Below are 22,941 nucleotides of genomic sequence, written 5' to 3'. Positions count from 1 at the left end.
ACAGCTCTTTTTCTAGATGTTTCTTTTTTCAAAAGCCCTTTCTGAGGCCGCTAACAAAGTTTTTTCAAGAAGCTCCAGGTTTTTTGTTTTTGTTTTTATTCTCAACTTTTGTTTTTAAACTCTTTGCCTCTGGAAGATGACCAGTGCAGGGAGATAAAACATTCACGTGTTCAGTTGGCATCGCAGAGCCAGGCAGGCCCCGGCTCGGGCCACCGCGGCGGGCTGAATGGCCGGGTCCCTGCTCCCGTGGCACTCACGTGCTGGTAGGACAACAGACAAGTACTTAAGTGAACAAACCAGCATTTCAAACAATAGAGGAAGAAAGTTACAATGACACGACAGAAGCTGGCTCTGTGGGGAGGGGGCACGAGCTGAGGGGCCAGGCAAGGCCTCTCTCAGGAGGGACGTTGTGCTGAGACTGGAGTGAGGTGAGGAGCAGGCTGTGCAGCCACCTGGGTGCCCTGTTCCTGCCTGGTGAGTGAAGGCCAGAGGGCGGGCACAGGGTGGGCAGGCGCAGAGGCCAGAGAAGCATGACAGAGGATGCTGTGGGAAGAGGCCAAGACCTGGTAGAGCTTGAGTTTTACTCTTAAGTCAATAGAAAGTCCTTGGAGTACTTTTAAACAGAGAAGCAGCCACGAAGTTCGATTTACTTTTTTTTTAGTGGAGGTACTGGTGATCGAGCCCAGGACCTCCTGCATGCTAAGCACCAGCTCTACCACTGAGCTATTACCCATGCCCCCCACCCTGTGGTCTTTGTATTTTTAAGAGATCTGTTGGCTGGCTGTGGAGGATGGGTGTTTTTCTGAGGGGGTGTGGAAGCAGGGAGACCAGCAAGGAGGGTCCTGGGGAGACTGGGAAGAGGCAGTTCCCCAGGCTGGGGTGGTGGCAGGTGGGGGGTGGGGGAGGAGAGGAATGAAGGCTTCCAAAGTGGGCCACAGGGGGACAGCAGTGTTCCTTCCGGGGAGCAGACCAGGTGGGGACAGCCTGGGGAGGAGTTCTGTTTTGGACATGTTACTTCTGAGAGGCTTAGGAGACCTCCAGGCAGAGGAATCCTTGCGGAGGGAAGGTTCCAGGGGGGTTGCTGAGAGCCGCAGACAAGACCTAGACTGACATCTGAAGGATGAGGAGAAGGAGAGGATGGGCATAGAGAGGTGGCGCCAAGACCGCAGGAGGGGCCAGAGGGGCCGCAGGGAGGACTCCAGGGGGAAGAGGAAGAGGCTGAGAGGACGGGGGAGCTGAGGCAGTGTCTTCCTGAGCCTCTTGGGTGTGACTGATGAAACCAGCCCTAGGGTGGGGAGAAGGAATCAGGATGTCCTCGTATTTCCTTCTTCATCTGCAGTCACCCCAGGTGCTCCTGGATGAAATTCCTTGGCTATCCCTGTGTGCCTGAAGAAGGCACACCCTGGAGAGAGCACATGGGGCCCTAAGGGGAGCGGAAGTTCTGGGGAAAGAACTGAGCCCCAAGTGAGAGGGTTCAAATCAGGATGAGGTGGGAGAAGCTTGGTGTACCAGCTGAGACCACCCTGGCTGCATCCCAGGTGTTCCAAGGGAGCACCCCATTCCTCTCCTCCTTGTCCCCTGCAATCACCCATCCCCTGCCTGGCACCCTGCTTCTCAGCCTGTGTAATTAGGCCGCTTCCCCACGCATGGTTTGCTCTCATTCCTTGCCTACCAATGGCTTCAAGGGATGAAAGGTGGAAGTCCCTATGATTATGGGTTCCCGCATGGTGTGTGTGAAGGGGGTTGTGAAAACAAGGATGGAGTGACCAAGGTCAAGTTCATCGATAAATCCAGGATGGCTGGATCCAGAGCTGGGGAACTAAAATGAGGGACGCCACCATCAGAGGTTACACATTAGCTGTGGCCTTCCAAACGGGTTTGACTAGTTAAATTCTGGTTATATTCCTTGTGTCACTGGGCTGGGCCCTTCCCAGAGATTGGCTTCCTCCTCTCTCTCCTCCCTTATAAAACCTCTTGAGGTTCCCAGGCACCCAGACTTGGCCCACCCCTGACTTTGGGGGCCAGGAGACAGCCAAGATGTTCAACTGGAAGCTACTGGGGATCCTGGTCCTTTGCCTGTTTGCCGGAGGTGAGCTGGGAAGCAAGGCCTGGAGTGCAATTTGAGGCTATGGGGAAGGTCAGGACGATGTGAGAGTAAAATGGATGCACAACAGGGGAGATTCTGAGAGATTCTGGGAATTCAGTTAATGGGATGCAGGTGTCATGGAAAGGTGCATTTTAGCTCAGAATAAAGGTTTTGCTGGTTTGGGTGTTGCTCCGTGTGGCAGTTTAGATCAGAATTTAGGGGTGCAGGTGAGTATTTGCTGGAGTTGAGGTCTGTGTTAAGGGGGTGGAGGTCATTGTAGACATGGGGTCTGGGTGCCACACAGGGTCAGGGTGTAGAAAGCTTTGGGATTGCAGACAGGATAGGGGCCATGCCAGTGGGTGTCCCAGCCATTTTAAAGTCAGTCCAGTTGGAAGTTCAGGGTAGGGTTTTCATGCCGTTTTAAGATCCCTTTGGTATTTTGTGAATGTGTGGAGAGCTACTTTTGAGTTTTGTCTGTGGGATCAGCTCAGGCTGTGGTCCATTGAAGAGAGGTTATGCCCACCCCCTGGGTCCATAGCTGTGGGGAGGTGGGGATCTGGCCCTCAACACCTCTTCTTACCTTTCTCCTTCCTCCTCTACAGGCATCTCAGGCAGTGGAGACCACCCATCTGCCCCATCCACAGAGGCCTCAGAGGAGGAGGGCTCCCCACCACTGCCTCAGGGCCCCCCAATCCCTGGTGACCCCTGGCCAGGGGTACCCCCTTTCTTTGAGGACCCTCCACCTCCAGTTCCCAGTCGTCCCTGGAGAGACCTGCCTGATTCTGGAGTCTGGCCTCCTGAACCCCCTAGAACTGATCCCCCTCAACCTCCCCGGCCTGATGACCCCTGGCCAGCAGGACCCCAGCCTCCAGAAAACCCCTGGCCACCTGCCCCTGAGGTGGACCACGGATCTCAGGGGGAGCCAGACCTTGACCCACCCCGGGAGGAGTACAGATGATGGGATCCCCCAGAGGCATCCCGGGCCTCCAGGCAGAGTGCACTCAAGATACCTCTACCCTCTTGATTTCCCTTGAATCTCCCCAGTTTAGCCTTACTCCTTAATTCCTTTGCTTACTCCTTCAATTTTATTCTGTTCCCTGAAGGTGTTGTCATCAATATTTTCTGTCCCCTCCTGAGATCTCTACTTAGCACCACATTCCCCCTCCTTTTTTCTCTGACAGCAGAAGCGTACACCCCTGCCTCACGTCCAGTCCTCTCCCCTCCCACCTCCTCTTCCCCAAGCCCGGGTCTCCTTGGGCAGGGCTGGCAGCACTGTGTCTCTGCTGCTACCTGGTGGCCGAAAGCTGGGAACTATCAGGAGCTGACTGCTTCCATGAAATGGAAAAATTAAAACGATGTTTTCCTAATGTTGAATCTCAGCTGCTTCTTTGCCAATAAACATTCGAATGTCCTCCTCACAGCCACAAACCTACAGAGATCTGACAGTCATTTGTGTTTCTGTCTTGCCCATATGCATAAGGATGTGGAACTCAGCAGGTGGAGGGTTGGAAATTTGACTATCAGAGTCACAATGACATTCAGACCCACATGTCTCCCATTTCTGGGACCTCTATTTTGGAGAATGGGAGATCAAGTTAAGTCTCTGTTTAGTAGTTTGTGGTTTGCATACCTCTGGCTGAACATGAAAACTTTTCCAGGGGAATTGGGGGGAGAACCAAATTTTAAGGGGATCAATTTTCAGAAATACATGTGTCTCTTCCTAAAATGAATCTGCCTGAGAAGTGTGTTCTCCTTTTCCACCTGTCTTCATTAACAACCCGCACCTTATCCCACTAGACAGAGATAGGCCAAGCTCTCTTGCCTGTAACTGAACCGGACCAGGGAGCTCTTCCTGGCATGGCCAAGTGAAATCAATGGAAAATACAAATCAGCCCTTTCCATTGCATTAAGAGATGCATTTTCAGTAAAAGTTTACTTTTCTGTTGACTCATTGTCAATATTTGTAGTTTTGATCAATAGCATCTTGTAATAATTGTAATTATAAACCCAGTGCAGAATATCTATTTTTAACATTTTGTGTCTTACGGTCATAGAAAATAAATTTCAGTTTATGTATGTATTTTGTTACAGGGATATACAATAAAAGACTTTCCAAAGATACACTAAAATACAAAAAAATACAATGAAAAAAGTTTCATTAGGATAAAACTCAGTAGAGAAAGTGAAATGGGAAAAGGAACTAAAAAGAAAAAGAAATGAGGTAAATTGGTTGACTGGCTAACGGACTTGTTCACTTATTAAAAGGGTGTTAATGAACATGAAAAGGCTATGGTGTTATAGTCCTGCTACATTTAAAACAGTGGTGTGACTTTTAAAATATGTAAGAATTTACATATTTTAAATTTACATATTCAGAAAGTATACCCTTGGCAATATTTAAACATGATTAAAAAATGTTAGTTGTTGACTCTAAAATGTTTAAGAGGTACATACTTTTCTAAAATTCTTTAAGGGAGTATTTGAGCAGGAAAGTTCGAAGGACAGGAGCCCAGAGATCCCGATAGCCTAATGTCAAACAAGCGGCTGGACAGGGTGGGGTTGAGGAGAGGCTCAAAGAAATGAGAGTTCAGTGACCTTAAACTCTACCCTTTAGGACCCAGTTTGCTTATGTGGTAACTCCCATCAAAATCTATAAGAGACTCTTCAGAATTCAGAAATAACCTTAGAACACATAAGTATTGTAGGGGTAATTTGACAGGCCCCAAAGTGGACTAGATTCTCTCACTCATTCATTCAACCATTATCTTCTACCCTTAACATGTCCACCAATGTTGGGTGCCACAGGAGATTCTAAAGAATAAAAATATACAGCTCCTATTCTCAGGAAGCTTAAAATTCGGCCAGGGGACACAGGATTTACACGCAAAGTTAAGTGACAATGTCACAGACTGTAAGGTGTATTAAATAATTACATGAGTAAACATCACAGTAAGAGCAGTAAACGCCATGAGCTCATAAGAGTCACGCACCCAGAGCTGGAGTAGTCAGAAGAGGCTTCCAGGAGGAGGCCCCAAGCCAGGTGCGGCTGGAAGGGTAGGCAGCATGGCAGGAAAACCCGCCAGGACGACCCGCCAGGCAGACCTGCCAGGAAAGGGCGGACCCGGGGCCGCAGGCGCAGGCGCGGAAGCTGGGTCCTCGCCTCCTCGCCTCCCGATGCACACTAGCTTCAGGACCTGCCCTAAGCCTCTGCTCCTGTGCGTGCTGTTCCCGCTACCTGGAATGGCCTTCCTCTCCCCACACAGCTGTATTTCTCTTCAGCGTCGCTCCCTACCCTCACCTGTTCCCCCTGCCTCGCGCCACCTGGTTCTGCGGTGCACTGTGGCTGGAACAAAACTCAAAGGCCAATGATTAATTCCTGTCTCCCCTCCGCTCCCTGGCCCTGAGCCTCTGGGGAGCAGAAACTGTATTCATTTCTTCCCGGACCCTGTTACCGTTTTGGTGCCTACTGACTCCCAGTGTACTGTCACTCCCAGCAGCCCGGCTATGCTGTCGCTGTGCAGGGAATGCTGGAAGCACCTGGAATTGTTTCTCCCCCACATACCACCCCTCCCCCACCCCAACCCCCGCCCACAGCTCCTAATGGATGATGGGAAAATATGGGTGTATCAATACCCCCATCCTCCAGATTGCCCTTTGTGAGACTTTGCTTGGTTCCACACAGTTGCTTGGCCTCCTTCCCTTCCTGGCCCCACTTCCCCGCTCCCTTTCCCTCCTCCTCACTCTCATAACTTAAAAAAAAAAAGTTTTAATTTTTTTCTAACGGAGGAGGATTGAAACCAGGATCTCCTGCAATGCTAAGCAGGCACTCTACCACTGAACTATATCCCTCCCCCTCATAACTTTTCTAAAAAATTTTATTTATTTATTTTACATTGTCTTTTTTGTGGGGAGGGAGGTAATTAGGTTTATTTTTACTTATTCATTTTTTTAATGGAGGTACTGGGGATTGAACCTAAAACCTCCTGCATGCTAAGCAGGCAGTCTACCACTGAGCTATATCCTCCCCACCCCCATAACTTTTTAATAAATCTCTTTTACTTGAATTTTTGTCTCAGGATCTGCTTCCTGGGCATCCAAGCTCAAACACCACATGTGGTTTGCTACAGACTATTGGAGCTACTTTGTACTGTGCATGTGCAGTAAGGGGACTGTTGCCTAAGGCTGTACAGATTAAGCTCTCACTTAATTTGCACAATAACCCTATAGTTATTACCATTTCTCAGAATAGAAGAGGTTACCGTGACTCAGGCAAAGTCATACAGGGTACAAATGGCAACACTGGGATTTGAACTCAGGTCCATCTTGATTTTAGCTACATTATCCCATCTCTCTAGTCATCTATGTAACTCTGACGCAGGTTAGTTTCTGGGCCTTCATGGACCCCAATATTAGTCAGAGTTCTCCACAGAAACAAAACCAATAGAATATACATGGAGATTTATTATAGAAATTGGCTCCTGAGATTATGGAGGATGAGAATTTCCCCGATCTGCCATCTGCAAACTGGATAGCAGGGTGGGAGGGTATAGCTCAGTGGTACAGCGCATGCTTAGCATACATGGGATCCTGGGTTCAATCCCCAGTACCTCCATTAAAATAAATAATAAACAAACCTAATTACCTTCCCCACCCCCCAAAAAACAAACAAAACTGGAGAACAGGGAAAGCCAGTGGAGCAATTTAATCTCAGCTGAAGTTGTGAGAACCGGGGGAGCTGATGGTTGTTAAGTCCCAGTATGAGTGCAGAGGCCTAAGAATCAGGGGGCTGGTCCAAAGACCAAGAGCCAGGAGCGCTGATGTGATGTCTGAGGGCAGGAGAAGATGGACGTTCTGGCTTAAACAGGGAGCAGATTTGCCCTTCCTCTACCTTTTTGTTCTGTTCAGCCCTCGCTGATTGGATGGTGCCCACCTTGGTGAGGGCGATCTTCTTTACTTCGTCTGCCAGTTCAAACACAAATCTCTTCCAGAAACAGCATCACCGACACACCTGAATATCCTGTTTCACCAGCTCTCTGGGCATTTCTTAGCCCAGGCAAAGTGACACATAAAGTGAACCATCACATACATGATCTATGAATGGCTGAATTCATTAATGAATGGTGAGTTTGAGCAGGAGAGAGTAGGTCAAAATGATTAGAGTGAAGGGACTGTAGTCTGGAGAAGAGGCAGATATCATTGGACAGGTAGGTTGGGGGAAATTAGAGGTCTTGGTGCCAGGGCTCGGGAGCTCATATCTGACAGTCTTTCTCCTCTGCTAGAACTGAGCCCAGTGGTGGGGAGACACACGGACATAACTGGGTGTACCACAGTGGGGAAGTATGGGATGGAAGGGAAGAAGAAATCTGGACCCCTCAAACTGACCCTCAGCAACTTCCCAAGCCAGTGAGATGGAGTTCATTGGGAATGGAAAGAGAAAAAATTTCTCAAAGGAGAGGGAAAGTAAGGGAAAGAGCTGAGTCCCTGATGTAACCCAGGAAAGGATCTAGGGCTCTTTATATTGTGCGGTTTGGTCTTCATTGCCACCGCATTATGTTGGTTTCCATGTCTCTCCCCTTGTAAAGTATGAGCTTCTTGAGGGCAGGGATTGTGCTTTGTCTGTCTTCGGATGTCTTACTTCTCTCCTAGTTCCTGGCTCAGATTATTAGCCCCATTTCACAGACGAAGAGACTACTGTTAACAGAGGTAACTCACCTGTCCAAGACATAACACAAGTGCCGAAGTCAAAACTGGATGCTATGGGGAGGGTGTAGCTCAGTGGTAGAGTGCCTGCTCAGCATGCATGAGGTCCGGGGTTCAATCCCTAGTACCTCCATTAAAAATAAATAGATAAATAAATAAATAAGCTTAATTACCCCCCACTCCCAAACAAACAAAACTGGATGCAGGCTCCAAAACAATTCTTCCCAGTTTGACACAAGAGGTGGGTGAGTGGGAGAGGGAAGAGGAGGCAAGAAGTAAACTGGAGATTTTAATACCTATTAATAGACAGCAGGTATTGGCACCTAAAAATGGGAGGAGGCTGAGTGGGACTGAATGGTAAGGAACTGACACAGCGGAACTCATTGTGCCAGTTTATCCATTCAGATTAGACAATGCTGATTCTTTCCCATCCGCCTTGGCTGATCTCCACCTAGGAGTGAATGCAATGAGGACACCACTGCATCTTATGTCAACATGGAGTCATAGGATTATATAATAGAATAGGATCACAGACTTAGAGAACAATAGCTCAGAACTTTGGACATGGCAGGTAGTCAATAAATGCTTAACCAGTGAGAACATAGAACCCAGAACTAGTATCATGGTATAATCTAATTATAGAAGCTGAGTTACCTTGAGAAAACATTGGGTACAGCCCTCAGCCTTTGGACAGGCAAATAATGTCTTTGGGCTAGACAGAAGAGATGTCTAGTTCAAAGACATTGTCTGTTCTCCTTTGAAGATTTTTTGGGGTGGGGGGAAACTCCAAACCATTCATTTGTTTCTCTATTTTTCCATATAATGATCATTTATTAAGCATCTACTGTTAGGGATGCTAGGTGATGGTGACAATTCCAGGGAGAAGTTTTGGTCCTCCCTGCCGTCAAGGATCTCTGTGTCTAGAAAGGAAACAAAGATGTAAATCACGGCAATAAAATGTGATAAAAGTTAAATTAGAGAGGGGCACACCCTGAGGTAGGATCCCAGGAGGGAAGTCCTAACTCCTCTGCCAATTTCATGTTTCAAATTCATTTGACCAAAAACTTGCTTTAGTATACACTTAGGCTCTCTTACTGTACACTTATCACCCTAATCTTTAATTAAGTGCCCACCAGGTGCCTAGCACTGGCTCAAATAACTTGTTGAATTAAACCAAACCCATCTCCTAAGGCTTTTCCAGCTAACATCCTTCTGTTCTGTGGTGTAATTTCAGCCCCTGTGAGGGGGACAGACAGAACGTGTAATGATGAAAGCATCAGACTGTCACTCAAGTCCTTGTTCCTACTCTGCCATCTGTTCTCTGTGTGGCCTTGGGATGTGACTAGGGGATTTCTTCAATAATCTCTAAAATTCCCATGCAATGCTGATAGCCTAAATTCCTTGTCTGTGGTATTCCAAGATCTACCACCAGAGGGCAGCACAGAGACTCCTCCAAGGTGTTTCCCTCCAGAGTCCTCATTTGGCGTCTAACATTATCCACTCCCCGGGTACTCGGTCAAGCCCTTCTTAGTCTCCAGGATGACCCCTCTAAGGTGAGTCAGGCACCTGGGGTGACAGGAGGAAGGCTCTGGCGACCTAAGGGAAATTCAGGCACAGGCTATTTGGCCGAGTGGTCCACACCTTCATTACTTATTCTTTCTCTCATTGCCAACTGAGTTCCTTCCATGAGCCGGGAAGTGCTCTAGAGCTGTGGATACAGCGGTGAGTCAGAGAGGAGGGCCTCGCCTGCAGGCGCTTACCTTGGGGGGGGGGGGGAGTGAACAATAGGCAGATGTATACATGATGTATGTAATAGGATATCTTGTGGAGATAAGAACTACACAGGGGGGAGGGGAGGGCTCAATGGTAGAGTGCATGCTGAGCATGCAGGAGGTCCTGGGTTCAATCCCCAGTACTTCCATTAAAAAATAAATAAATAAACCTAATTACCTCCCCCTCGCCCTCGCAAAAAGGGGCAATGAAGAAAAATAAGGCAGAGGAAGGAAACAGTCATAAGTGTGGGGATGAAGTGGAGCACAGTTTTAATAGGGAAGTCAGGGAGGGCTTCCACCAGGACTGCATGAAATGAGGGACTGAGTTGGGTCATGTAAATACCCAAGGAGAAGAGGAAAAGCTAGCTTGGTGCTGTGTGCAGAATACCGCATCAGGATTCTGGGTAAAGTCCCCGGCTACTGGTAGTAGACATCATCTTCACACCCTGAACTTGCGTCTGCAGCTCCAAAGGATAAATAATAATTTCTGTCTCCTAGAAGCATTGAGGGAATCAAGATCCATCCCCTATGTGCAGATGTTTGTGACCAGCTGATGGATACACACTGTCAAGGAGTCAGGGAGTCAGTGTCCTTCTCTGGTTCTGGTCCTGGGGTCCCAGAGAACAGAGCTGGGCACGGGATGCCAGTGTCTCCAGTAGGATTCTGGGTTTCCTGGTCACCTGTGTGTGCAGGTGATGCATCAGGTGCCAGGGACACACTGGGGGAAGCTCCCTGCCTATGAGATACTCTCAGCCAGAGGGATTTAGACAGGCTGGAAGGAGGGGAGAAGACGCTGATCCTACCCCCAGAAGCTCTGAGGGCCACACCCTGCTTAGCAGAAGTCCTTCCAGCCTCTCCTGAAAGCACATTCAGACTGTGTCCCGGTTCTCTCTCACCATCTCCTGCTGGATCAGGAGGGAGCTGGGTCTCTATTCTGGGTGACCAATAACAATAAAATGCATTAATAGCGACTGTGGGAAACAATGACTATTTAATAGGTGAGCATCATGAGCAGACAATGAGTGCTGGTTTCTCTAACACTTGTTCCACAGAGCAGAGAGGATGAAAAATATTATTGTTACTCTAAGAGCTAATCACAGCCTCCACATGCACCTCCTCATGAGACAAGAGGGCTGGTGGCCAAATCAGATGTGACTTAAACAAAGCGATGAAGTCTTGAACCCAAGGACCATGACTGTCACTCAGCTGACTCCCTATTGTTTGCAGGAATTGGTGGGAAGGGAGAAGGATGGGGGAGGAGGGAAAGGAAACAGGAGTGGGGGTACAGATAGCCTGGTGGGCAGAGCTCCCACCTGCCACATCTTCCTCTGCAGGATTCACTGGCTGAAGATGGCCCTGGCTCTGACCCCAGCCCTCACTCCCATGTCCCAGCTGCGGTGCCCTTCGTCCATTGGAAGTTGCTAGTGGGGCTGCTAAGATGGTGAGAACAGGGCCAGGGGAAAGCAAATGTGGATACTGTCCAGGCCAAGTTCCAGGAGGTCAGTCCTAGAGGAGAGAGTGATGGCCCAGGGAGCCAAATGGAGAAGAAAGAAGGTGTGGCTGAGTATGGACCACGCCACTGAGTAGATTTGAGGAAGTAGATGTATTTTGATGGGGTGGAGACTGCTCTCCAGAGCCGTGATTCTCAGCTAGAGGCAACATGTTGTGCTGGGGTGAGATTCCCTAAATGAATCACCTTGGGGATTTTTGTAAGGACATAGCACTGCCTACCCCACCCCAGCATCAAATCAAAGCCTTGTCCAGGGGAAATCCCAGTACTTCCTCATCGCAGCCACGTGAGCTCTGCTGTTTGTCAATGGAAGTGTGCTGCCTCCTGCAGAGGACAGAGCTCATCCAGGGGAGAGAAGAGAGGCTCAAGGGAGAAGAGTCAACCATGAGGAATGAGGGCGGGACAGGCAGGCCCACGAGAGAGCACGGGCGAGTGGCTCTGCGTCAGAGCCAAGTTCATGAGCCTGCTGCCCCTGCCCGGCTAGACCAAGCATTCTTGAAGGCCAAGCTTTGGCCATTGGTGTATCCCTGCCAGCACCTCTAGTGATCTTTGCAAGTAGTAGACGTGGGGAGGGGTGGAGGGCATGAAACAGAGGAAGAAGATGTGGTCCAGACAAAGGCAGAAGAGGGGAGGGTGACCTGGACATGTTCATTCATTCTTTCTTTCCAAAAAATCGCCAAGTGCCTAAGTGCTTGGGATTCAGTGGACAGACATGTGTTTTGCCCCCTGCCATGGAGCCTTACAGTCCAGGGCCGAAAGGTTTGGTGGCATTTTGAGGCCAGGCAGGGGCTGCGTAGATGATGTACTGCAGAATCTATCTGAGGAGAGGGTAAAGGAGTCAGACCAGGTGGAATGTGGATTCGGCCTTGATCGTCTACCCCAGGGAAGGAACTCCAGAGGCAGGTAGAGAAGGGGAGACTAAACTGAATGAAGTTCAGCCAGTCCTACGGGCACACCTGGGCGAAGGAGGGGCCATCCAGCTCTGAGTGGGTAGGAACCTCCGAATGTAAATGCATCCTCTCCTTCTATGTTCTGGGTCCTGAGAGGGACCAGGTGGAGAGTGTGGATGACTCAGGGCCACCCATCCCCGCCATGGGAGAAACAACTCAGGGGGTCGACCCTCCTGGGATTGGATCCAGAGTGTTGGCTCCCCCGTGTGAGGGAGGGATGAGCCCACCACAGGCAGAGGGAGAGAGAGAGAGCAGGAGAGGAAAACAGCTTTGACTGGAGCAGAGCAGAGCCGGGTGCAGAGGAGGGAGAGCCCGCAGGTCCTGGAGCCCAGGGTGGCCCGGGGGGGCCTCTCTACCTCTGCCCACCACAAAATAACCTTTCAGGCCTTTCCTCTTCCTATTTTTTTCACTCCCTTTCTCCCTCTCTCAAGCCTATGCCTGAGGTCTGCCAAGAACCCCTGCATGGAACACCTGTTCTAGAACGTCTGTCCGGACTTTTAGGCCCTGGGTGAAATGCAGGGGAGAAAATGTTGAGTGGGAGAGACTTTCTCACTCAGGACTTAACCTCTGAGACTTTGATGACGCACAGGAATTTGTACACATTCTTACAGGGCTTAAGGAACCTGAAGTCAGCCCATGGGCCCCAGCCATTAATTTACGGCATGGTGTAAGCTACACGGAGAAATGGGACCTGTGTGGATTGGGTCTGAGTCCTTTCCAAACTCTTTGGCTTGTTACCAGCTGGTTTGGGCAAATAATTTTAACTCAGTTTTGTCATCTGTGAAATGCGGGATTAAAAACACTGACCTGTAGGGCTAGGATTAAACACCAGAGCACATGTCAAGTACATAGGATGATATGTGGCCCACAGTCGGCAGTCAGGAAATGGTGGTTTTCTGCCCCAAAGACTCCTCTCTGACCCGGGTCCTCCCCACTGAGAGCATTCAGCTCCCGCTCGGTTCCCGTGCGCTCCTTCAGCCCGGTGTCACAATCACCTCCCGTGCTGGGCCACCACGCAGCCTGTCCACTCTCCAAACCCGCTGTTCCTCTGCGTGTGCATGTCCCACGCCAACCCAAGCCAGCGCTCCTTCTAAATTTACCTTCAGCACCGCCAAGGCCCTCAGTCTGAGCCACCTGCTCCCTGTTCTTCTCAACATACTCCTCAAGGTCCCAGGGGAAGTCCGGCCACCTCCTTGAAGCCAAGTGCCTGCCCTCTTTCTTCACACCAACCTCCTCTTGGCGCTTTGCGTTCTTGGCTGGACTGCAGCCCCTCCAGGGCAAGGACTGTTCATCTTCCTCCTTGTTGCAACTTCCAGAGCCCAGCACAGGACCACATGCACCGAACCAATGCCTCGTGCAGAACACAGCAGCACAGAGCAGCCAGGGTGGCTTGGAGTGGACGCAATCAGCCTTCTTCAGATATGGGGCAGGGGCCTGAGGTCTCCTGCTTATAGAAGGCACGTACTTTAAGCTGGGTTTTGTCTGGTGGGGGGCTGCCTGGGGCCACCCTCACTCTCTCACTCATTGGCGGGGTTTGGGGTAGACTTTGTGGCTAGGGAACACAGCAGACGCATCTGCACCACCCGGGCGGTGTCTAACTGGTGAGCATCCCAGAAGGTGGTCTTGGTTTGGGTGGGCACTCGGCAAATGTCCCTCCCCCGCCATCCTTGGCCTCATTAGCTTCAGATCTTTGCTGTGTGAGCTGAGAGGAGACCCAGGGACACAGCAGAGTAAAATACATCAAGGCTGATTTCAGTAAGAAGGAGGGAGAGCTGAGGAGAGGCATTCAGAGGGCCCACGTGTGGGCAGGCAGCGAGGGAATGGGGCAGACATGGGTGGTGGGATGGGTGGACCGGGGGGATGGGTGGACCAGGTGGATGGGGTGGACAGGAGGACAGCAGTTGGGAGGAGGAATGTGGCCACACCACTGGGCTGTGTGGGTGGCAGGAGATATGGCAAGAAGCCCAGAGAGACTGTGCCTCCTTCGGCCCTGGCTGTCCTGGCCCAGGTCTGACAGCATCCTTGGGAGGGATGGGAGGAAGAAAACAAGACAAGCATCGCCACCTGTTTGTGCTGGAAAAGGGTATCCCACAGGGCCGGCTGTGCCTCCTCTTCACCCCACCCACAAGGCTCCCAGGGCCCCTCCCTCCTTCCCCACTGGAAACAGAGCCAGTGGGGCCTGAGAGTCTAGGGAGGAACTGACTTTCAGAAGGAGCAACATCATTTTAAATAGCACCCCTGTGTGCATGGTGTGACTGCTGCTCTGCAGAGGGTGGGGGTGGGCAGGGGAAATTCTTTAGCTCAGCTGGACTGGAGGCTCCAGAGAGGGCCTGGGGCTGTGGGTGAGCACATTCCGTGCTATACAGAAAAAAATTTGTTTTTTAAATCTATTTTTACATATAGTAGTTAATATTTGCAAATCTCAAACTCCCAATTTATCCCTTCCCATCCCCTTTCCTCCTTGTAACCATAAATTTGTCCATTTAATCTTTCTGGTAATTTCCTATTTGATCCTCATAATAGTCCTGCAAGCTAGGCATAATTTGTTTATTTTTATTTTTAATTTTTAAAAATGGAGGTACTGGGGCTTAAACCTAGGATCTGGTACATGCTAAGCACGTGCTCTAACACTGAGCTATACCCACCCCCACCCCCAGGTAGGCATAAATTATAAGATTCCCATTTTACAGATGAGAACACTGAAGTTCAGAAAGGTTTGGTGAGTTGCCCAAAGCCAGGAGGTTAGCTGGAACTTGAACCCAGGTTATACTGATTCTCAAACCAGTGTTGTTTTTCTTTTTCCCTCCTCCCTGCACCAACCCTCTTCAGGGGACACTGTCTCATCACTCCCTGTCCCCAGAGCTCCCACAGACCCTCTCCCTTCCACTCCCATTGTGGGTGCTAGCAGACTGTCAAGGGCTGGATTAGAAGGTAACTACTAGCCGCATGTGGCTATTTACATCTAAATTAATTAAATTAAGTAAAATGATAAATTCAGTTTCTCCCTTTGGTCACACTAGCCTCATTTCACATGCTCAGTAGCCACAGGTGGCTGCTGTATTGGACAGCACAGACAGAAAGTTCTATGGACAGTGCTGGGCTGGGCTCAGAAGCAGAACAGGAGATGGAAAGAAAGGCAGAAACCAGCCGAGGAGAGGGCTCCAGGGTAGGGCTGCCTCTGTGAGGAGTCTGAGCAGGTATAGAAATGAGAGTCTGGGGGAGGGGAGCAGGGAGAGGGCTGGGTGGGCCTGGGGGAGGAGGACAGAGAGCCTGACTCCCAGGCCCCTCCCTCCGATACTGATACTCTCTCTGCAATACCACTGAGCAATTAATTGGCTGGGGTGGGGCCAGGATCAAAGCAGGATGGAGGGGAATGCGATGGAGGAGGAACCGCCCCCCTCTTAGCAGATCTCAGGGCTCTGGTCCTTCATCCTTTAGGGACCTGGGAGTCTGCTGACCCTCCTTTACCTTTTTTTTTTTCTATTATAGACAAATCTATTCACAGTATGCTTGACTACATTACATGTAAATTCATATGGCAAAAGAAAATGAATTAACACAGAACATAGGAAACTATCCCCCTCCCCATGTTTTAAAATGCGCTGCAATTTTCACGTTCAAAATTTTATGCATCTAAATCTAAAACAAAATTATATGGAATATCTTAAGATATACAAACTGATAATAATTGACTGTATTTTTTACTCTAATAGGAGCGAATGACCACATACTTGAACAAAGTTAAAATACTATTTCTTTATAATAAATGTGATGAATGATTTACTTTACTTGTGTCTTTTCTTTAGTTGATAAATACAGCATATGCAATCCACAACCCAGGCACGAGCTGGCTGCTTCCTGTTCGCTCATCCAGGCCAGGCGGCCAGCTAATGGGCGGCAGGGCCACCACCTTCCCATTTAGTCTCATTAGCCTCTTGCTCACCCACTGCAGTCAGGGTCACCCCGGGGGAGGGGCTATGAGTGGCCTGTGAGTAACCCAGGCCCAGCTATGACAGGGGTCCCCAGCCCAGGCCTGCCCCTGGGCTGAGGCCCTGGTGTCTAGCACCTCACCTGCTGTCCCTGGAGCACCCCCCGGAAGGGAGAGGTCAGGGAACTGGTTTTGGAGTGCAGACTCTGAAGGCACACTCACTGATGGAGCACATTATAGCTGTGTGGCCCAGACGGTACTTGGGCAGTGACAGCAGTGGGGCACTCAGTTTGGGGTGCAGATCTTTATATCTGGAGGAGGACAGCGGAGGCTGAGTGATGGATGGGTCCCAAGGAGAAGGGCAGATCTAGAGGCTGTGGATGGGAACCCAGGTGGGGTTAACCATGTGGCGGGGTAGGGGCTGCAGCAGGTACCTGGTGTGGAAGGGAAAGTTGAAATGTCCATGTCTTGTGCATGGAGGAAGGATAGGGAGTCAGGCAGGTCAAACCTGGGGAAGGCAGGAGAGTGAGGGAGCCAGGCACCTGGGCCCCTTGGTGAGAGTGGCCGCCCCAGAGTGGGAGGCTGTAGAGGCAGAGCGCCTGGTTCCGAGTTAGGCAATGAGGGGCAGGCCAGCCAGGTGGCCCCGGTACCCCAATGGCAGCCATCTCTGCTGCTGAGTAGGCAGATGCTCGAGCTGATTACTTCAGCTCCTCCCGGCACACCAACTTCCCCCAGGCACCTATCCCTCCGCCTCTCCTCCCCTCCCCACATGACTCCTGACCAGAGAATGTCCAGCCCTGGCATAAAGGCCCTGGGTGTCCACGAGCTGCTGTCAGTCAGAAGGCCGCAAGGTCCAAGATGGGCTCTTCGAGAGCATCCCAGATAGGGCGTGTGGGAGGGCGAGGGATGCTGGCTCTGCTGCTGGCCGGTCTCCTCCTGCAAGGTAGGAGTGGGGGACCCTGGGCGCAGGGAGAGTGGGGAGAGAAGGGAGGGAGGGATGCAGACACTAGGTCCAGGAAGGCTGGAGGGAGCTGGGGTTGGGAGGGATGCCACTGTGTGAGGAGCATCCTGGAGGGGACCCAGCCAGCTGGGAGGGGGCAGCTCTGAAATCTGATGCTTGAGTCTGGGTTTTGCTCGTCATTGCCTTGGCACCTCAGGCAAGTTAAAATTTCTGAGCCTCAATTTCTTCTACTTTTCCTTTTTTTCCTTTTTTTTCTTTTTTTAGGTTCGTACTTATAAAACTTTATTGTCTTAATCCATTTATTATCACCCCTTTGAAACTTAAGCCCTGCAGTGTAGTCTCAGCTGCACTGGTGAGCCCTGAGTGACAGATTCACTGCTTTACGGCCAGCCTCTGTCCATGGTAGACAATTGTTTGTAGTGGGTTTTGCTCTTTCCTGAATGACTGTAACAAAAGTCTTAGTTTGGCTGAATAACTTATTTTGCTTCATCCACTAACTTGCTTTATCTTAGCTGAGCTTTGCTATTCAAGAGCAGGAAGCTCTGGATTTCTGCTTCTGGACAAGTTTGTTTATGAGCCTTTCCCGCCTCCACTACTGCTTTGTCTCCCTTTACAAGTTTCTGTGGTGTGTAAATCTGGTCATTTTTACTGACCATTACTGCAGGCCGAATTCTTCCCTATAAACCTAGAATTTTGTAATCTGGGTGAGCCTCTGTTTCTGAAATTCTAAAATGAGGTAAATGTTAGCACCTAGCTGCTGTTTCTCTGTGAGTCTCTAATTAAATAATGGATGCGACAGTGCTTTGGAAATTCTAGAGGGTTATATAATGTTGGTGGTGGTTGTTATTATTAGAATTAGTATTATTATTAGAGTGCTAGAAAAGTGCATATTTAATACTCATAATAACTGCTACCATTCATAGAGCCCCTTTAATGTGCCAGACACTGAACTAGCACTTTAAATACATCAGCCCTTTTGATTATTAGAAGAACGATTTGAGAGATTTCTTATTCTCACTCTACACACGAGGACACAGGGGTTTGGAGAGGGTGGGAAACTGACTCAAGGTCACAAGTTAGAAAGCGGTTAAGCTGGGATCCAAACCCCAGGCTGGGTGACTCCAGGGCCTGTGCTGTTGACACTGGTGATCTTGCCCGTGGCCCCCCAGCAGGCTGTGTGGCCTCCGGGGAGTAGAGAGGACAGCGGGGGTGCTAGATGATTCGTGCAGCCGAGTGGAGGGGGCTGCAGGCAGAGTTGGGGGTTGGTGTGGAGGTGGAAGCATGGAATTTCTTTTTAAGAGTGGGAACTTCACAGATTGTGGAGACCTGGTTGTAGGTGGAGGGGTCTAGGAGGAGTGTCAGTAATAAGTCTTAGTGGCTAGTGCTCAATGTTTTTGTAAAGAACCTTCTGCAGAGATGATCACATTTAGTGCTCACAGTAACACCGCGAGGGAGGCAGGGCAGATCCAGCCTCTCCAATGTACAAGCTGAAGTATGTGGCTCTGTCCACGCCCCTGGGAGCTGAGAGGGTTGAGGTGCAGAGCAGAGGGAGCATGCGGGAAAGTGAGCCTGGGTTAGGAGCAAAGGGTCAGTTCAGGAAAGAAGTAAAGGCAGGAGTGGCCAGACGTGGGCCTGGGGACAGGCAGCTGTGTGCTGGGATGACTGGGCGGGGAGAGAGGGCAGTATAGAGAGGCCAGTGGCCTCGGAGGAAGGTTTCATCCCACGGTCCCTGGGCTGGGCCAGGAGAGCAGGGGTGGCTCAGGGTGAGGTGTCTGGTCATGCTGGTACCAGCAGGTTCTGAAGCAACAGTGCATGCCCCTACATCCTGGCCCCCACCCATCTTCCCCTTCCACTTGGTCCCACAGTCTGGCTGGGATTTCTTCCCTTGAGATTTATGCCTCCACCTCCCAGAGGTTGTCCTTTCTTTTAGACCTCTTTGTTCCTGCCACTTCTCTGTTCTCTCTTATCTTCCTCCGAGGCCTCCTGCTTTGGAGCCTCATTTTCTTTTTCTCTGGTAGATGATTGTCTTCCTTCCCACCTCTCCTCTCCTGCCATCTCACTTTCCTTGATTCCCTGGGCTCCTCTAGGGAGAGACCAGAGTAGAAGATGACTGAGGTGGGCCTGAGAGGGGAGGGAGACAGCCCAGCCTCTCTGGCCCTTGCTAACCACTGCTTTCCTCCCTAGGGACCATGGCCAAGAGCATCGGGACCTTCTCAGACCCCTGTAAGGACCCTACACGTATCACCTCCCTCAATGACCCCTGTCTCCTGGGGAAAGGTGGCTCCAGCAGTTCCAGCAGCTCCGTTTCCAGTTCCAGTGGCTCCAGTGGTGGCTCTAGTGGCTCCAGTGGCGGCTCCAGTGGCTCAAGTGGTTTCAGTGGTGGCTCCAGTGGTTCCAGTGGTGGCTCCAGTGGCTCCAGTGGTGGCTCCAGTGGCTCCAGTGTTGTTCATGGTGGTTCTTCAGGATCTTTGTTATTTAAGCCGGGAACAGGGTATTCCCAGATCAGTTACTCTTCTGGATCTAGCTCTAGTCTACAAAGTGCCTCTGCCTCCTCCCACTCGGGAAGCATCAGCTCCCAGTCGGGAAGCATCAGCTCCCAGTCTGGAGGAGGCTTAAGTTCTTCTGTTTCCCAAACCTCCTGGTTGTCCAGCAGCGGTGGCCAAAAGGTCAACTCCAACCAGCGCCCCTGTAGTTCTGATGTCCCTGACTCTCCCTGCAGTGGGGGGCCCATCATCACCAGCTCCCACTCCGTATCTGAGAGTAAAAGGCCTGTCGTGGTGGTGGTGGAGCAGCATGGCTCTGGTGGCCCCGGAGTCCCCTGTAGCAGTGATGGCCTTCCAGGGAAGCCCTGCCCCCCCATCACCTCTGTAAACCAATACGGTAGCTACGAGGTGGTGGGTGGCTCTTCTGACAGTTATCTGGTCCCAGGCATGACCTACAGTGGGGGCAAAATCTACCCCGTGGGCTACTTCACCAAAGATAACCCTGTCAAAGGTTCTCCAGGGGCCCCCTCCTTTGCAGCTGGGCCCCCCATCTCTGAGGGCAAATACTTCTCCAGCAATCCCATCATCCCCAGCCACAGCTCTTCAAGCTCTAACATCTACCAGTCGGGAGGTTCCTCGACCGTTGTGCTCCACCCAGTGGGCTCTGGTGGGGTCCGGCTCTGTGGTGTTGGCTCCAAGGGGCCCTGCTCCCTCCCTAGCTCTGGAGTCCACAGCAGTTCGAGCCTTTCCAGCAGTTCTGGTTCATCCTTCCATCCCTGTGGCGGTGTTTCCCAGGGGCCCTGCTCCCCGCCAGGCACTGGCTCCTTCAGTGGCAGCTCCAGCTCCCAATCCAGTGGCAAAACCGTCCTTCAGCCCTGTGGCAGCAAGTCCAGCTCCTCCGGTCACCCCTGCATTTCTGTCTCCTCCTCATCATTGAGTGGGGGTCCCGTCGGCTCTCCCCAACCTGATCCATCAGCTGGTGCGAAGCCCTGTGGCCCCAGGAGCCCTGGAAAGATCCCCTGTCGCTCCATCCGGGACATCTTGGCCCAAGTGAAGCCTCTGGGGCCCCAGCTAGCTGATCCTGAAGTTTTCCTGCCCCAGGAAGAGTTATCTGACAGTCCCTAAGCTTTTGCCTGTGCGCGTGTGCAGACACACACACACACACACACACACACACACACCTCCCAGGTGGGTGAAGTCCAGGGACTCAGGCATGGGGTTAGCTCAGTTTGCTCTCCCAAGAGAGCTGCTCTACTTCTCCCATCACCCTGATGTGGCAGACTCCCTCTTATCACCTCTTTTTTCCTTATCTCCCCAAATTGTAGACTCCAAATCCTTTTCCTCATTTTCCCCTACTGCTTAGATTCCCATTCTCCTGCAGTGCCCTCCCGGCCAGATACTCACTCCCTAGAATTTCCTCTGCGATTTCTTTGAGGTGATACGGTCCATCTGCTAGCCCTACCCATTCGGATTTTTGAATAGGAAACTCCTGATATGTCTGAGAGTAACTCTGATGCCTGGACAGGTCACCCCTCCTCCCTGGCTTTGCCAAATAAAGCACAATCCAAATGATTATTTGGAGACAATGACCACCTCTTACTGATTTCACTTCGCCATCTTGTCAACCAGTGTGATAATGCTATTGGGTTCTCGCACTCCCAATTCCACTTCCACTCTCCATTATAGAACTCATCACACCTTCTGTGAATCCGCAACACCTCCCTTATCTCTCAATGTCTCCATCTCAGTCCCCCTTCCTGGTTGTCACTTCCCTCAATGCTCAGATGCTTCCCTGTGTGTGGGAGATACCAGGGCACCTGCAGAGACTGGAGCAGGCTCCCTATTCTCTCTGGATCCTGGACGGACACCTCAATAAACTATGTGACCTACATGTAGACCTTTTGCCTTTGTGGAGTCCTGGGTCTCCCCTTACCACCTGGGTGATGTTCTCTCATGCCTCTCAAGGTTCCATGTTCCCCATTTTCATTTATAAGTTGGCCCAATATTTCTCATATATCTTACAGTTCCTTCCACAAGGGAGGAGAATAAATAATAAATATTTGTTGAACTGAAAACAAAGGTTGCCTAATCCTCCTAGATCCATCCTCCCACCTCTCCTCTCTCTCATTGCTCCAAGAAATCCATTCTGTCTCCACTCCCTATTCACCCTGGGGTCCTCCCCTCTTTTTATATAGGGCCCTAATTACTTCTTCCCCTCCCCATGAGGCTCCTTCTCCTCTACCATTAGTTTGCCTCACCTCTGGATGCCATCCTCTCTGGGAGTCTGGAGCATCGATTTTCTGGGTTTCTGGGACACCTGGAACCTTGGGAAGGCTGGAACACAACAGCCTAGACCAGATTCCTGGTGACTGAGTAGGAGCCCAGGCGAGTGTTGTTCAGGGAGCTGTGGGTGGAGAGAGTAAAAGACAGAGAGGATGGAGCATGACAGTGTTTGCAGCCAAGCATGGTGACTCATCGGCCTACATCTGAATGCCCCAGCCCATGGCAGAACAGAGCCAGCAGTGTCCTCTCCACCTTCACACTCTTGCTGCCTGTGCTGCGTTCTAGAGTGTGCGCCAGCAGAGCTGAGGGGGCAGGGCCCTGGAGTGAAGAAGGGCAGGTGGCCTCCATGGGAGAAGACAGAGAAGGTGGACAGGGTGCGGAGGGCCATACAACCATGTCCTGGAGACAGGCCAGGGAGACAGGGAGGCCGAGGAAGTTCTCATACCCCAAGGAGGGGAGAGTGGGCTGTGCTGATCCCTATCAGAAGGACCTCACCCCAAACATAGGCCACCTCTCAGAGCCTCTGCTTGGCTTCAAATGAACTGACCCCTACCCTAAGATTTAACTCATTCTCTTACTTGGATGTGTTAGCTTGTCTCAATTTGGACTACTGTTGAAATTTGAAGTCCCCAACCAATAGAAATGTATTACATTAACCAGAAGTGACCTGGAGCAGCTAAGCCAACCTGCAGGGTTGACTGAAGACAGAAGAGGGCTCCAGATAGTCCTGTGTCTGTCATCATAGTGGAGTCACCCTTGGTCTGGCCTCTGGCCTCTGGACTGCAGCCAATGACAGGAATCCAGGCCCTTAGATCCTCTGGGGCCTGAAATTGTGGGAGGGGTACAGCCTCAGATATGGGGATTCCTTTAATTCCTGGTGTGATCCAGGTCAAAAGGTTTTGCAAAACTGGTGGATATCATCCCAAAAGGCTGCTGCCCTGTGCCCAGTGGCCAGTTTTGGAGAGGAACACTTCACTCTTCCAGAAGCCAGCCAGCAGGGGCTCGGGATAAGGCTGGGACAGTAAAATCTAACAGCTGATGTTTAGACTTCATGCAACAAGGGAAGCCTATTCTGGGTGCGTCCTGGACCCAACAGAGAAACAAAGGCATTTAAACACTTTTCATTGTGAAAATTTCAAACATATTTAAGAGTAGACAAAATAGCTCATAAATCCCTATGCTCTCATCACCCAGCCTTAACAATGATCAACTCATGGCTATTTGACAACAGCGTTTCAATGCCTTCCTTCTACCTGGTTGGAAACATC

At 50.7% G+C, this 22,941-nt stretch overlaps 3 protein-coding genes across 7 annotated transcripts in view; 2 read left to right on the top strand and 1 right to left on the bottom strand.

Annotated features, from left to right (window-relative positions):
• Positions 1–43: 43 nt before the first annotated feature.
• The window catches only part of LOC106728913, a 37,376-nt gene continuing 14,478 nt past the window's right edge, over positions 44–22,941 (bottom strand). For 2 of the 5 annotated variants that reach the window (XR_004313743.1, XR_004313745.1), the window contains 2 exons: positions 21,649–21,794; positions 9,554–13,462 (listed from right to left, as the gene is read on the bottom strand). Coding sequence is in view for 1 of the 5 variants with exons in the window: in XM_032463500.1 (XP_032319391.1) it covers positions 163–260; positions 13,119–13,465; positions 21,649–21,794 (591 nt within the window). In the remaining 4 variants the exon portion in view is untranslated. Of the gene's footprint in view, positions 261–6,130; positions 8,707–9,553; positions 13,466–20,457; positions 20,572–21,648; positions 21,795–22,941 lie in introns of those variants that run through there. The other 3 variants (XM_032463500.1, XR_004313744.1, XR_004313742.1) reach the window with 3 other exon arrangements.
• On the top strand, positions 1,933–3,514 carry PSORS1C2 (psoriasis susceptibility 1 candidate 2). Its single transcript, XM_006178745.3, has 2 exons — positions 1,933–2,089; positions 2,689–3,514. Exons 1-2 carry the CDS (start codon positions 2,038–2,040, stop codon positions 3,042–3,044), a joined length of 408 nt encoding a protein of 135 aa, XP_006178807.1. The 5' UTR covers positions 1,933–2,037; the 3' UTR covers positions 3,045–3,514.
• On the top strand, positions 16,733–21,285 carry CDSN (corneodesmosin). The gene is made up of 2 exons (XM_032463459.1): positions 16,733–16,889; positions 19,092–21,285. Exons 1-2 carry the CDS (start codon positions 16,805–16,807, stop codon positions 20,513–20,515), a joined length of 1,509 nt encoding a protein of 502 aa, XP_032319350.1. The 5' UTR covers positions 16,733–16,804; the 3' UTR covers positions 20,516–21,285.

The sequence above is a fragment of the Camelus ferus genome, chromosome 20 (genome assembly GCF_009834535.1).
Source record: "Camelus ferus isolate YT-003-E chromosome 20, BCGSAC_Cfer_1.0, whole genome shotgun sequence".
NCBI classification, from domain to species: Eukaryota; Metazoa; Chordata; class Mammalia; order Artiodactyla; family Camelidae; genus Camelus; species Camelus ferus.
The sequence above is the reverse complement of the archived record's forward strand: the minus strand, read 5'-3'. Positions and strand labels throughout refer to the sequence as shown.